The sequence below is a fragment of the Electrona antarctica genome, assembly GCF_951216825.1.
Source record: "Electrona antarctica genome assembly, chromosome: 22".
In the NCBI taxonomy this organism is placed as follows: Eukaryota; Metazoa; Chordata; class Actinopteri; order Myctophiformes; family Myctophidae; genus Electrona; species Electrona antarctica.
In genome coordinates, this window is record NC_136805.1 from 31,773,540 (window position 1) to 31,789,688 (window position 16,149).

Consider the following 16,149-nt stretch of genomic DNA (forward strand, 5'->3'; position numbering starts at 1 on the left):
TGGTAATGTGTGAGTGCGCACACACACACACACCGTCGCCTATACTTTGTTGTTCCTTTTCATCAAATTTATACTTCATCAAACGACTGTCACAAAAGTGATGTTTGTCGAACACAGCAATCATTTTTGAATTGTGGACGACTAAACTAGCATCTCAGTACCTTTAGGGTATTTAATTATACAGCAGACTGTCAAAGGTTCAAAGTTGGCATTTGTTCTATAGCTTGGACTATCAGACACGCCCAAAGACACGCATTTGCTTTTTCTCATGAAATTCCAAATACTGTTATATCACTTTGTGCCTTAAAAAGGGAAATATTATTCATACAGGTCTAATTACAAGGAGTAGTTCTGTGCCAAGAGTTATTTGCTTCATATAAAGAGTTTAATTCTTCTATTTTCTTAAAAGTTATGTATGTTACAATATGCTGCTTTTTCTTTATTGTATCTTTTTTTTCTTCTCCCAATTTAGTCGTCCCAGATTTCCCCACACATTTGTGTAATCATGTCACTGCTAACCTCTAGTACAGGCTGGTCTTCAGATTAGGGACGGTATTGAAACCACGTACCTCCTCCGATACACATGGAGTCGTCTGCCACTTCTTTTCACCTGCCAGTTAGGAGCTTCACCGGGAGGACATGTACAACTGTAAGAAACGCCCAACTCCTCGTAGTTCAACACCCCCGCTGAGAGCAGTGAGAGGTACACTTGAGCAACCTGCAGGAGTCACTAGTGCAGCAACCAAGGACTCCCTCCCCATCTGGCTTCCTACACTCAGTGTTTGTTGTTTTACCCCTGAGCAGTGAGCACCCTACGTTGCTTCTTCTGATGGAAGACATGATATGCTGACATAGTTTTACAACCAAGGGCCGATGTTTCAATGTTACGATGTATATTATATGTATCAAAATTAAGGCGGTCTCTCAATTTGAGACCCAAGTAGTTGTCTCAGCTTTTACCTAAGTTCTACTGTATATTTTGCTCTATGTTTAACTTCCATTCCTGTGCTAAGAAGAAGTGAGCAAACTTATAACAGCCTTTTGGTGAAAGAAATCTCCTCTGCTGCTTAACTCTGACCAAACTAGAGGAGTGAATCTGTGCTGTATCTGATCTGTTCTCCTACGAGGAAAGTTAATAACTCTATGCTGTCTGACATCAAGGCAAAAATATGTTAAGACATTTGTGTTTTGCTGGACCAGGCCAAAGATTTTCAAGAGAATGGAGAAAGATACTGTGTTCGCTTTTTACAATGTTTTATTGTTCATAAAGGATATTTACATTTTCTTCTAGTGGTGGGTAATGGACTCAATGTGACCAGCTTTTAGGAAAGGAATGATATGACTGCACATGACGCACATTTCACATCATGAGACAGTTGAAGCTAGTTTTAAGTAATCATATATCCCCTCTTCTCTCTGTGCAGTCATTCTTGGAAGATCAAACGTGAGCCATCCAAGGGTCTCAGCAAGTGAAGAACACAACTTTCTTTTTCATTTTTCCTCACAGTTTCTCCCTTTGATGAATTGACTTTGAAATAACATTTAATACCATAGTGTAGATATCCAGCTGAAATGAAAAAAACATTAAACATAACAGACCAGATACAGGTTTTTGTTAAACCGTTAAGACTCTGTACTGGTTCTGGTTCTAATAACTCTGTTAGAAATACAGGGTTATCCCGATTTGGTCATTGGCTTAATAATAATGCAAGGTAGTGTTTTAACAGGTAAGCACAGTGGTATCTACCTACAACATTCGGAACTATTTAAACCGTCTCACTTATTGCTAAAGCTTTTAAAACAACCTGGGAAAGCTGCACTGGAAAATTAAGACGTGCACGTATCAAACTGCACGTGCCGGTTTCTACACTGTATTCTGTTAAAACATAATCACATGTAGGCCTGTTTGCCAATGTTCACAGTTATTACGTCGTTAACAAGGCACTGTGTCGTCCCCGACGCAGTCCGTCCTTATGACTGATTTGTCTGGGAGGTTGCGCCCCATTGCGATCCATCATACCTCCCACTTCCACTGTCGCCCCCTCACTCTTACTGGGTTACTGCAGCATGAGGATCTTCTACTGTGTGTAGCTTGTTTGACGCTCATCACACGCACGCACGTACATACATACACACACAGAAACACACACACACAGAGCACCAAAACAGCTACATAATGCAGCTTTTGTCTCGCAGTCACCACACACAGTATAAAGGGACAGCCCGTATTCACAGTCAACACCGATAGACACAAAGACTAGAGGTTGAGGTTCTTGGGGATCTCCCAGGGGAAGTCCTTTCTACCAAAGTGACCATAGCAGGCTGTCTTCTGGTAGATTGGCCTCTTCAGATCCAGATCTCTGCAACGAAATCCATCAACAGTTATTACAGTATGTAACAAAATATAAACCCCAATATAGTCTACTTGGGTGACTGGTGTCCCCCGGGGGACTATACCGTACTTCGTCCCCTCCTTTTTCCCCCTCTACACCAAATCTCTTGAAAAAAATGCCTACAGGCATCTACCAGCTCGCAGCGCATCATGTTGCGAGCTTCCAATTTATGCCGAATGTTTTCCCCAGTAAAAGGGACACAAGGGTTCATGGGGTTAATCAACTTTTACTGCATCTAACAATTTGCATACTACAGAAAATGTGAATGTGTATGAATCCACAACACAAGAGTATCCGCGCATCAGTCACCTGATGATGACTCCAGGCCTGAGGTCAAAGTTTTTGTTGACTATGTGAAGCAGCTCTTTTTCACTCATCTGGGACGAGCCGTAGGTGAACAGAGAGATGGACAGAGGATGGGCCACTCCGATCGCGTAAGCCACCTGAACACAGATACAAGAGGCAGCACATGTTACTCAGGTGAAGGGCAGAATAGCAGTTCTGCAGTTGAGCCCACTTTACCAATGCCTGCATTTAGCAACTGTATGTACAGTAGTATGCATGCTAACTACCAACACCATACCACTACCAACCTCCACCACCCCATGCGATAATTGTGTTTCTAAGGATGAGCGGAGCCAGACGCGGCTTCTGATTGGCTGAAGCAATGGTTCGCTGCATGACTGCACCACCTTCACCTTTGTTACACGTATGAAAAGCCTAAAGTTTTATCATTATAGGCTGAAATTTCTTCTACATTATTTCTATGGATATTATAAAAGATAAATAAGTGCACAAACCTTTATTCCACTGCACCTGCAGTGACAATAATTTAATTGAATGTAGTGCACAGTACATTTTTTCCATAGATTTTCCTAGAATAGCTCGCAATATGGTCCAAGTAAAAAGTGAAGCACACAAACATGGAAAAGCAACCCCAGTGAATTAATAACACCAACATTCCTTGCACAATAACAATAATGAACAACATTTACAACTGATATTGTTGGGCTTAAGATGTTGTAAGGCTCACACAGTATATATGTTAATTTGACAAATGTTTTTTTTATATAGATTTATATACTACTACTATAATACTACACTATATGGATGATGGTGTAGGTGCTATGTAAATCAAATGTATTGTTATAGTAACCTACTGAGTAAAGTCCTTCGTGTAGGCCTACCTGCACCAGCACTCTCCTGCAAAGGTTGGCCTTGACCAGAGACTTTGCCACCCAGCGGGCAGCATAGGCAGCCGAGCGGTCCACCTTGGTGCAGTCCTTCCCAGAGAAGGCCCCCCCACCGTGCGCCCCCCAGCCCCCATATGTGTCCACGATGATCTTTCTACCAGTCACGCCAGCATCACCCTGCCAGAAAAAACACAGAGTTTCACAAACAAGTAAACACAGTTTCTGGATAAAATGTCCTAAATAAACATGTGTGGCGTTTTTTTCCTGACACTTCTCTCTAACCACCAGTAGAAGGAGCCAAATATCAGGACAGCATCCCTTTAAAAACAGCCATTTACAGCCTGTTACTTAGCTGGTCTGACAGAACAATCAGAGGCTGTGTGTCCCAGTGAAGAGTAGAGAGTGGACGGAAGGAAAGGCAGCGAACACTGGAAGCCCAGTCAGTCCGACCCATGTTTAAATGCCCAATCACTTATACAAACAGGGTAAGGGGTAAGGGCATTCATCTGGGAGTTGGAGGACATTTTTTCCCCTTCTTTTTACCGGAGCAAGAGAGGGCATAAGAAGCTGTTTGTTTGTTTTGTTTGTATATAATGGGTTGAATCTACAAAAAGCAGAATTTGCTTGTGGATAATGAACTTTCATTGTCTGAGTGCGGAAAGTCTTTCATGAAGCCTGCCTTTACCACAGTCAATGTAATTGTCTTGAGTGTCTTAAAACTGGCACATCCGCTGGACGGCATATGAAGGACCAACAGTGGGCAATACAAAAAAAAGAAGTGGGCACACCGTAGGCCTATGTAAAGCTCACAGTCAAAGCTCTGATTCTGATGAAGAGTACGTCTATGTCGAAATGTCACCAGTTCAAATATGATTATTTTGGGGGGTCCCCAGTTCGAATATGATTATTTTGGGGGGTCCCCAGTTCAAATATGATTATTTTTGACACATCCTACCTGGAGCTATTGATTTCATGGTATACATTTTTTTATTTGCTTTTTATTTTTCTGTTGAATATCTATCTATTGAGTTCTTATATGGATTTGCATACGTTAAGTTATATTATTGTAAATATATGTAAATGTAAATAAATGGTAAATTAATCATGACATTAATTGAGTTAACTTTGACAGCCCTAATAGAAACACAATGTCTAATATAAATACAATGAGCATGTGTCTATGGAACCAACAATACTGATACAAATCGTAAAAGTATAGTTCTCCCAATGTGAGTAATTATACTGTAATACAACATGACAACAGTTCAGACAAATCCTCACCAGAAAATGTATTTTAGAACTGCCTGAAGAAGGTCCGGAGGGACCGAAACGTTGCATTATTAAAATAAAATACTCATGTACCGAGCAGATACACAGTGTGGGGGTGTATTCTATACCCATGTACCGAGCAGATACACAGTGTGGGGTGTATTTTCATTCCTTTCAGAACTGGCTCATCTAAAGGTGTTCACATACTTGGTCTACAGGAGCCAGATGTCCACCCTCTGCACCTACCACAAAGTGTGAGACCCTCAAATTCCAATATGGAATCAACACAACCTGCAACAAGCATCAGAAGCAGGAACATGCCGATTTCAAAGAGATCCGTCGTTAGTCAGTTTGCTACTTTGAAGGATAAGTGACGAAATTGTGACATTGTCTGTCCTGATGGTCTAATCGACCAAAACGTTGACCTAATAAAGAGCAACATTTTGGCAAGTGTCTGACAAGGACCTTTTCTTTGTTTTTCAAAGATACCCTTTTTAATATATATGCTCTATTGCCCTGTCACTAGCCTTCTGAGGTGTGCATCTGTCTTTTGCTTAAAAAAAAAGTGTAAGTGAAGTGTAAATATTATTATGACAATATAATTTCATTAATTATTGAGCTGATATAAAATTATACATATGGATTACCCTTTCACTCGTCAGATTTTTATCACATATTTTACATTTGTTTTTTATTCCCCATAAATGAGTACAAAAAAACCTCAACAAACTATTGCCACACTGTAGTGTATACTAAGTATTAAAACAATCTTTTTAAATGGGGGTGCACATCACGTCAAATTGAGGGACAATGACATGAACATGGTTGAGAACCACTTTTGGGCCATTCTGCATGTTATGTCGTTTTTTCTTATTTAGTTTCTCGAGCTATGATTGAAAATTAAATCACTAATATGGAAATACAATAGCTTCAAATTCCTTCAGAACAGAAACTGGTGTGGTGAAGGAATAACCTGGTTGTAGTGTTCATAACAGTACTTCTAAATGGTAATTCATGTGAATTGCTGACTGACATTATCATGAACACAGTATGCCAATAAAACACACACACAAATCACCTTTTATCTGAATGTTTATTACAAGACAAAAATACAACATAAGTCAAAAGTAAATACAGTGAAACTAAGTCTAGCTGCAAAGGGTAGCTGTTGCTGTGGTCCATGATACCACCCCTGACATTATTACAGCCTAGCCACACTGCCTATGTGCAAAAACTGTGCATGGGAAAAAAGTTAAAAATAAACTATCAACAGTATACAATATAAAACAGTGATATCCAATACTGACATGAAAAAAACAGCATGCTGGATTTACACTTAAGAGACATTTCCAACACCCATAAAAAGACTGGGAGGACAACTTCTCTTTCTTTTTCTTGCTCCTATATATAAATGTCATGTTCCATAGTGACACACACCTTCCCAGGCAACACCCTCAGAGGGAGATGGTGACTAGTAGAAATGAATGGAAATAGTTTATCAGTGAAAGTGTGTGTGAAGGTGAGTAGGTGTGTGTTAGTGTCAGGATCGGAGAAGGACAGCTCTCCTCTGTTCCAGTCCAGCTGGACTCTGATCCTCGAGGGATTGTAATCCAACGAGAGATACACAGTAAACGGCCCTGCGTTTACTATGTATCTGCCATTCCTAAAGCCTAAACACCAAGACAAACCATTAACTCCATTGTTTATCTGGAAAGACTCTTCTAACACCCCCAGTTCCCAGAAGGTATTGTTTCCAACTTCAATGTCCCAGCTATGAGTCCCTGAGTTAAATCCCTCAGTACCCTGGACCAGGTGCAGGTGGTCCGGGTTGGTATACAGTACACCATCATCGTACAACACACTGGTCAGATCATCAGACAGGATGTATCCAGTATTGCATGTGTTGGGATCCAGGATCACAGGAGTGTAGGAGACGATCTCCTTCATCTTGTCCCAGGTTCTGAAGGTCAGGTTGCCCAGGTGTTTGGCCATGTCAATCACTACTTTTGAAACTGGCTGTGGATCTGGCAGTGTGCGCTGGACCTTTTCCACTGTGGTTTTATAGTTCTGCAGGAATGAGATGTCATCTGCCTCGACATCTCTGATGGTGTTGGAAAGAGTCACCATTTCTCTGCACAGACTCTCAATCTTTTCCATCAACATCTGACTTTTCTGTTTCTCTTCCTCCCTCACCTCAGTGATTCTGGCCTTCTCTTCCTGACGTAGGTAATCCTGAATCTTCTTGAAATGTTTCTTAATCTGTATCTCAGTGTGTTGGGCCTGCGACTTAATTAATTCTGCTGTTTGGTGATATCCTGCTTTAATCTCTTTAAGGTCCTCTAGTTTCTCCTCTAAGGCCTCCAGTGATTCCTGGAGGTCCTCTTTGAGTTGTTTTGCAGATTCGTAAATGGGTCTGAACTTATGTCCTGCATGTTTTTCAGAAACTTGGCACACTAGGCATGCCAAATGTTCATCATCCAGACAGAACAGCCTGAGTTTCTCATCATGTAGAGGGCAGAGAACCTCAGAACTACATCTGTGACTTCTCTCCTCTAAGACGTTCTCACACAGGTTCTTCAACGCCAAGTTGATAGGAGGTTGATCTAGAGAGGAGTTTGTTTTGCAAACAGGACATGCCTTGTTCTGTGATGGTTTTCCTCTCCACCATTGCTGCATACAGGACTTGCAGAAGCTGTGGCTACAAGACAGGATAACAGGGTGTTTAAAGATGTCACGGCACACAGGACAGGTGAATTCCTCTTCCTGCCGAGTCAAATAGGAATCCATTTTCCTTTTTTTTCCCTTTGGAATATCCCCTGCGGTTGACATGGCTGTAAGTCACCAGTGTTGCGTTGCGTTCTGTAGGGGAAACAATAATGTTAGCATTATGAGTAGCAGTGGTGCTAGTAGTAATAGTTGTTTAATTACTATTATTCATTATTATTAATCAAGTTTAATAATGTTAAACTTTCACGGAAATTAAGTTGGTTGATACTTTGTTTAAACTAAGTTGCACTTTGGATACATAGTTTACAAGCACCAGAATTTGAGCCGGATACCCCCACATAGCCCTTCAAAAAATCACTGCAAGTCAAATTAATGAGACAAGAATTGTGAAATCATAAACATACCTGATAACTTCACCAAGTCCAGAAGAGAGAATTTCAGCTCTTAACAACAACACACATTAAAGTGAAGTGACACCAAATAAAACAGAGCCCTGCTAAATACTCACAGAGGAGGTCTGATGAGCCAATCAGAGTGGAGGGTGGGACACACCAACAATAGACAGAAACTGTATTGGAGAACTGTTGGTTAATAGCCCCTGCCCCCACTTAACCCCCACTTAATCCATCATTCCAGTAAACCAGCTAAAGTCTGTATTTACCCATTATCTTTCTATTATATTTCTACTATTCCTCCTAGACTATTCTGGAAAACTGACCAAACTGTGGCTTTCTCGATCTGAAAAATGTATCCAATATATTTTACTTCATAATGTATTAACATATTTACCGGTAGCTGCCTTAATGCAACACAGCTCTGGTAGATATAAATCAGCACAGTGAATTTGAGCCAATATAAGGAACAATAAAATACATTATTGTAAAGTCAATTTACACAAGACATGATATGTATACAATAAATGTGTCATTTTTGTATCACATAATTGTTTTTTCAATTCAATTTAAGCTTTATTGGCATGAGAAAACAAATGGATTGCCAAATCAAATGTAATAAAATCACACCCGTGAGGGACGCTATCATACATCATCATACATCATCTCATTCCGGCCAATACGTTTGCACAAACATAAAAACTGGCCATTCATTGTCAATGGCATTTCATGTTTGTGTTGGGACAATGACATTCAATATCATTTCATTTAATGTTTGTGTTAGGATAAAGTTTGTGTTCAAAAGCTGGACAAGTGGACATAGGGGGGGGGGGGGGGGGGGGGGTAGCACCCATCAAAAATAAAAATAAAACTAATATAAGAAATGTAATACTTCAACGTGTAAAGAGTTTAAATTATAAAAGATGATGAAGGTCATGATGATGAAGAGCTGAAGAGCATGTCTCTCCTCATCTGTGTGTATTTCACACCTAGACAAACCCCCATCCAAGCCCATCAACAGTCATCAATCATCTCCCATCCAGTTTCTGGACTGTTTCAGCACTAAGCTATGGCCCATTTCATTAGAATGGAATTAAATTCATCTGATATCAATTTGAATAGCCTGCCCACTTTGTTAACATCACGCTATGTAAATTCAATATAGTTCACCCAATGTGAGTAATTATACTGTAATACAACATGACAACAGTTCAGACAAATCCTCACCAGAAAGTGTATTTTAGAACTGCCTGAAGAAGGTCCAGAGGGACCGAAACGTTGCATTATTAAAAGAAAATATACCGAGCAGATACACAGTGTGCGGTGTATTTTCATTCCTTTCAGAACTGGCTTATCTAAAGGTGTTTATAACCTTTTATTAAGAAGAGAAAGTTACTACATTCATACTCTTCAAACCATGATGCCGAGGGGCTTAAACCAGGCAGATGAAATTAGACACTTTCTGTAGAAACCTTTTTGGTTTGTTAGGAGTGAAGCTCTGCTTCTCCAACTGATATTTTATTTAAAAAGTAAAAAATATGGTTAAAAAATATACGTTTCTAAGCTTTAAAAGGTGGCCTCCTGCGTTGAATAAATCCAACCTTGTGCATATGTTGTTGTTGCATGTATATAATTTGGTGTGTATTATATAATTTTTTGGGGTTTCCGTAGTTTCATTGTTTGTTATCTTGATTGTTCTTTATCAATTCTTGTCTCCATAGTATACTATCTTACATCCATATCTTTCAGTTTTTCAGTTTAGTTGCCAGAGTTTACCTTACAAAAGGGAAACAATACAACAAAAGGAAAAACATTGGAAATGTAAAAGCCCACAGACCTACTGTAGTAGATAGGACTTGTGAGATATTGATTTGATGTATCTGTGAAATGATTATAGGTATACATGTATGTTTTAAAATGTTTTTAAAATGTTTTTAATTGGTGCACTAACATTTCTGAACAGATTACAGTATATTTATATCAATATGTCTGGGTCCCCACCTACTCACTCAGGGTTGACGTGTCACACCTGCAGTGACGGGAGGGGCACCAAAATGTGGTGTTTTGATTGGATAATGGGGGCACTCCCTTATTATAAAAGTACAAACTTTTGTGTATGTTCACATGACCTGATGAAGATCAAATAGATCGAAACGTTGTCAGAATTTTCAATAAAGAACGTCTTTCTTGTACCTGCAGGTGTGCGGGCTCCATCCAATATCTACTGAAGTTTCTTCAGCCCAGCACCTAGCCTGTCGATGTGCGTATTAACAACATAAACTGGTGTGGTGAAGGAATAACCTGGTTGTAGTGTTCATAACAGTACTTCTAAATGGTAATTCATGTGAATTGCTGACTGACATTATCATGAACACAGTATGCCAATAAAACACACACACACAACACAAATCACCTTTTATCTGAATGTTTATTACAAGACAAAAATACAACATAAGTCATAAGTAAATACAGTGAAACTAAGTCTAGCAGCAAAGGGTAGCTGTTGCTGTGGTCCATGATACCACCCCTGACATTATTACAGCCTAGCCACACTGCCTACGTGCAAAAACGGTGCATGGGAAAAAGTTAAAAATAAACTATCAACAGTATACAATATAAAACAGTGATATCCAATACTGACATGAAAAAAACAGCCTGCTGGATTTACACTTAAGAGACATTTCCAACACCCATAAAAAGACTGGGAGGACAATTCTCTTTCTTTTTCTTGTTTCTTATCTAAATGTCATTACATTACAGTCATGTTCCATAGTGACACACATCACATTCCCAGGCAACACCCTCAGAGGGAGATGGTGCATAGTAGAAATTAATGGAAATAGTTTATCAGTGAAAGTGTGTGTGAAGGTGTGTAGGTGTGTGTTAGTGTCAGGATCGGAGAAGGACAGCTCTCCTCTGTTCCAGTCCAGCTGGACTCTGATCCTACAGGGTTTCTGCTCCACCGAGAGAGCAGTCGCCGACCCTGCTACATTTGCTGTGTATGTGCCATTCCTAAAGCCTAAACACCAAAACAAACCATTAACTGCATTGTTTATCTGGAAAGACTCTTCTAACACCCCCAGTTCCCAGGAGTTATTGTATCCAACTTCAATGTCCCAGCTATGAGTCCCTGAGTTAAATCCCTCAGAACCCTGGACCATGTGCAGGGAGTCCGGGTTGGTATACAGCTCTTCACGTACATCAACATCGTACAACACACTGGTCAGATCATCAGACAGGATGAATCCAGTATACTGGATGTTGGGATCCAGGATCACAGGAGTGTAGGAGACGATCTCCTTCATCTTGACCCAGGTTCTGAAGGTCAGGTTGCCCAGGTGTTTGGCCATGTCAATCACTACTTTTGAAACTGGCTGTGGATCTGGCAGTGTGCGCTGGACCTTTTCCACTGTGGTTTTATAGTTATGCAGGAATGAGATGTCATCTGCCTCGACATCTCTGATGGTGTTGGATTGGATTTCTCTGCACAGACTCTCAATCTTTTCCATCAACATCTGACTTTTCTGTTTCTCTTCCTCCCTCACCTCAGTGATTCTGGCCTTCTCTTCTTGATGTAGGTAATCCCGAATATTCTTGAAATGTTTCTTAATCTGTATCTCAGTGTGTTGGGCCTGCACCTTAATGTATTCTGCTGTTTGGTGATATCCTGCTTTAATCTCTTTAAGGTCCTCTAGTTTCTCCTCTAAGGCCTCCAGTGATTCCTGGAGGTCCTCTTTGAGTTGTTTTGCAGATTCGTAAATGGGTCTGAACTTATGTCCTGCATGTTTTTCAGAAACTTGGCACTCTAGGCATGCCAAATGTTCATCATCCAGACAGAACAGCCTGAGTTTCTCATCATGTAGAGGGCAGAGAACCTCAGAAATACATCTGTGACTTCTCTCCTCTAAGAAGTTCTCACACAGGTTATTCAACGCTAAGTTGATAGGAGGTTGATCTAGAGAGGAGTTTGTTTTGCAAACAGGACATGCCTTGTTCTGTGATGGTTTTCCTGTCCACCATTGCTGCATACAGGACTTGCAGAAGCTGTGGCTACAAGACAGGATAACAGGGTGTTTAAAGATGTCACGGCACACAGGACAGGTGAGTTCCTCTTCCTGCCGAGTCAAATAGGAATCCATGTTGTCAGTTACTTCCTCCTTTGGAATATCCCCTGCGGTTGACATGGCTGTAAGTCACCAGTGTTGCGTTGCGTTCTGTAGGGGAAACAACAATGTTAGCATTATGAGTAGCAGTGGTGCTAGTAGTAATAGTTGTTTAATTACTATTATTCATTATTATTAATCAGGTTTGATACTGTTAAACTAACTTTGATTCTGTATATGTGGCCTATGATTTTCAAAGGGAATTGGGCGTTTTGTTTTGTTGCACAGAAACTGTACTGGAGAACTGTTGGTTAATAGCCCCTGCCCCCACTTAACCCTTGACACCACTGCATAGTCAAACAATTCTCAAAATTGTTAATTTGAGATTTGAGTTATAAACACATAGTTTATCAATCATTCCAGTAAGCCAGCTAAAGTCTGTATTTACTATTTACCCATTATCTTTCTATTGTATTTCTAGTATTCCTCATAGGGAATTCTGGACTATTCTGGAAAACTGACCAAACTGTGGCTAATATGTTGTAAAAAACGAATGTCTCCCTATGCCAGAAATATTTGCAATACAATGCAGACTAGAGCTTAAAGGACCAATTCACCACGTTTCAACCTATCTTCATATACTAGTCCTCACTAATAATCATGCTAAAATGGCTACCATTTTTTTCTACTCAGTCTGTGTCTCATAGGAGGACTGTGGGCAGTTTAGAAACCCGTCCACCAGTGACATCATCGATGGGGAATCCAAGCTATTAGAAACTGCAGGCTTTCTAGTCCTGAAAAGTTGCAATGCGAAAATGGAAGCCATCGTTCTCACCATAATAAAAATCTAAACATTTTTGTAAAAAAATATTGTTTAAAAAAAATCTGCCTAATGATGATGTCACTGGTGGACGGGTTTCTGAACTGCCCACAGGCCACAGCCCTCCTATGAGACACAGACTGAGTAGAAAGAAATGGTGCAATTTTATCATGATTATTAGTGAGGACCAATTATATGAAGATGGGTTGAAAAGTGGTCCTTTAATAGCTGAGACGAATAACAGTGAAGTCCACACTAATTATCCAAAATGTATAAATTATGGATATGGGGTCAGGACAGCTAGGCCTTTTCGTGGAGGGGTATCTGCCTTAATTGCAACACAGCTCTGCTAAATAAAAATCGGTAGTGTATTTAATATAATGAACAATAAAATACATTATTGTAAATCAATCAATCAATTTACCCAAGACATGATATGTATTTGACAACCAACAGATATGTTGAGTACACCAAGGTTTTTTGTTTTGTATTGTATGTTGAGTATGGGTCCCCAGCATGTAGAAACTACCAACCAAGTAGATGCTAACTTGTATATGTTGAGCAAATGTCATAATTGGCATAATATGTGACCATACCATTAACAACCTAGGCAAACATTCAAAATGTCATCATGCTTTATGTAGCATGTGATGTGTCAAACTATGGGGATGGACATAGCCAGATAGCACCAAAATAAAACGAATATAAGAAATGTACGTAGGCTAGAAGGAAATACTTCAACGTGTCACTCCTAATCTGGGTGTATTTCACACCTAGACAAACCCATCAACAGTCATCAATCATCTCCCATCCAGTTTCTGGACGGTTTCAGCACTAAGCTATGGGCCATTTCATTAGCATAGAATTCAATTAATCTGATACCAATTTGAATAGTCTGTCCACTTTGTTAACACCATGCTATGTAAATGTGGGTATAGTGTAAATGTGGGTATAGTGTAAGTACAATGAAGTGATACAAAGTATCTCTCTGCAGCTATGCTCAATCAAGTCCCTATAGAAACCTAATTTGCACATGATTGAACAGAAAAGGGTGTGGTGAAGGACTTCACTTGTATGTGACACCACTGCATCTTATTACTTGCGCAAGCAGAGCGTGCAAGTATTGTGGTCGTGCTGGTACGAATGCATGTGTATGCTTGGTAGGTATTGATGGTGACATAATTAAGATATAGATAGAAGATTTTACCATACTTCAAAATTACGTCACCATTGACAGCCGACTTTAGTATATACTTGCGCAAGCAGAGCGTGCAAGTAGTGTTATTAGTCAGGTGCTACAATGCGTATGTCCCTTAGCAGCATATGATATGACGTCATATGCTGGCACATACGGAAGCAGACCGCGCAGGTATGTTTTCCTTCATGCTACGAAGCGTATGTCCCATGACGTGATGAAGATATGTACCAATGTCCCTTAGCAGCATAATGATATGATGTCATATGCTGGCACGGGACATACGGAAGTAGACCGTGCAGGTATGTTTTTTTGTTTTGAGTAAAATACCACTTGAAATTCAAGAAAATAAAAAACATAAGAGAAACAGACGACTTTGAAATATCCGAACAAAAGAAACGGATGAAAGACGAAAGGAACGGTTGGTTATGCGTAACAAAAATCTCAAGAATATGGGAATACAAAAACTAGAGGAGATCAACGGAAATGAAACTCATAAACTAGAACTGTGTGATCGAAAAATGGATACAAAGAAATACAAAGAAAAACCAAAACCATAAATGACCCAGCGAAAACGGGACCTTGGGGGGGGGGGGGGGGGGTGCCCCCACGACGACTATAAGAACATTTCGTCCCTGATCTACACTACAGTATATCATGTCTGAAAGTGTTGCCCCATTCCTTTTTCCAAAAGCCATTCCATGTGGCGGGAGACCTTTTTTACCTGGGGTCCGCCGATGACAAAGCGCCCGCTGGGCTGCAGGTGGTAGACGGTGTTCTCGTCCAGGTACTTGGGCGGTACCACGGCCATAATGACTTTCTCCTTCAGCACCCGCTTCTGCTCGTCCAGACTTATGTAGTCGTCATGCTGCGTTGAGACCACCACGGTGTGTACCCTCTTGGGGATCACGGCGCCATCTTCCTGGGTATAATGAACTGTCACCTAACGGAGAATGAGAGGAAAGTAAATGAATAAATAAGAGCAGTGTGAGCTGGACAGAGAAACGGAGGTGGTTAGACATGAAGCCAGAAAGACCTTTTTTTTTAAGTGAGCTAAAAGTGAGTACTAGTACTACAGTAGGTACTTAATTTTCCTTTTTGTTATTTTGTTTTTAAGCGTTTTTACTAGTGCCAGCAGACCTGTTCCGTACGTACGGTTTAAAAAGTAGGCCTACATCCAGGCTGGCGGGCCATTTATAATGTCAACTCCTGCTGGGTCCTCATGCTTGAGCAGAAGAAGTTTGCTTGGAACCTCGATTGAGGAGATACAAAAAAAAGAGTCCTACTGTAGGTACCACTTTTTGCCCAATGGAAAATGGGTATACCATTCCAGTGGAAAATTAAGTGCCATTAGGTTAAGGACCCTGTTGTGTTTAGACATTGAAATGTATAAACATTTTCAACTGCAAGTCACAGGCGGGTTTAGGGACATGGCCTAGAGTACTCTAGCACTCGTGCCAAGATGAAATGTGGCACGTTTGACTTGGCCGCTGTTCAACAGAAGAACCTCCAAATAGCACCGGTTGTCTGCTTCCATAGAGAGAAATCTGGGTGGGTGGTGGGTGGAGAGTTTTGAGGAAGTTCCTCTCACAAAGTCTTCGACCATCATGTTCTGGTTTCTGTCGGTATGCAGGCCTCTCTACATCACTAACTCGTGGTGTAAAGTAATACTCATGACGACTACAGCTGGCAGATACTCAATTTCACTTGATGTAATGTATATCGCATATACAAATAAATGTGACTTGACGTGTGGCTTCATATGAAAGGCATCACTGCAGGAGAAGGAATAATCAGAGGTATACTGTATTGAACTGTATTTATGGTGTTTATTTAGCCCCTCCTATATACAGGCTTAATGTTTGTTTAGTCGCTAACACAAACATTAAATGCCATTAACAATAAAGAGAGTTTAATGTTTGTTTTGTCTGTGTTTGTTTTACATCACCATTACATCACCTAATCATAGCAACATGAGTTAGACTTTAATATATTAGCGCCCCTCACTTCACACGGTGTGATTTTTTATTTACAGATAAGAATTAGGTCTGCTAATA

The 16,149-nt window shown here is 40.3% G+C and overlaps 1 protein-coding gene across 1 annotated transcript in view; it reads right to left on the reverse strand.

The window, feature by feature from the left end:
• Positions 1-1,297: 1,297 nt before the first annotated feature.
• Positions 1,298-16,149, reverse strand: part of LOC306915091 (S-adenosylmethionine synthase-like) — a gene marked incomplete at its 5' end in the record, with an annotated part of 87,075 nt that continues 72,223 nt past the window's right edge. Inside the window, 4 exons of the mRNA XM_079492336.1 lie at positions 1,298-2,360; positions 2,703-2,836; positions 3,581-3,763; positions 14,817-15,035. Of these exons, the coding sequence (XP_079348462.1) occupies positions 2,258-2,360; positions 2,703-2,836; positions 3,581-3,763; positions 14,817-15,035 (639 nt within the window). The 3' untranslated portion in view covers positions 1,298-2,257. The remainder of the gene's footprint in view (positions 2,361-2,702; positions 2,837-3,580; positions 3,764-14,816; positions 15,036-16,149) is intronic.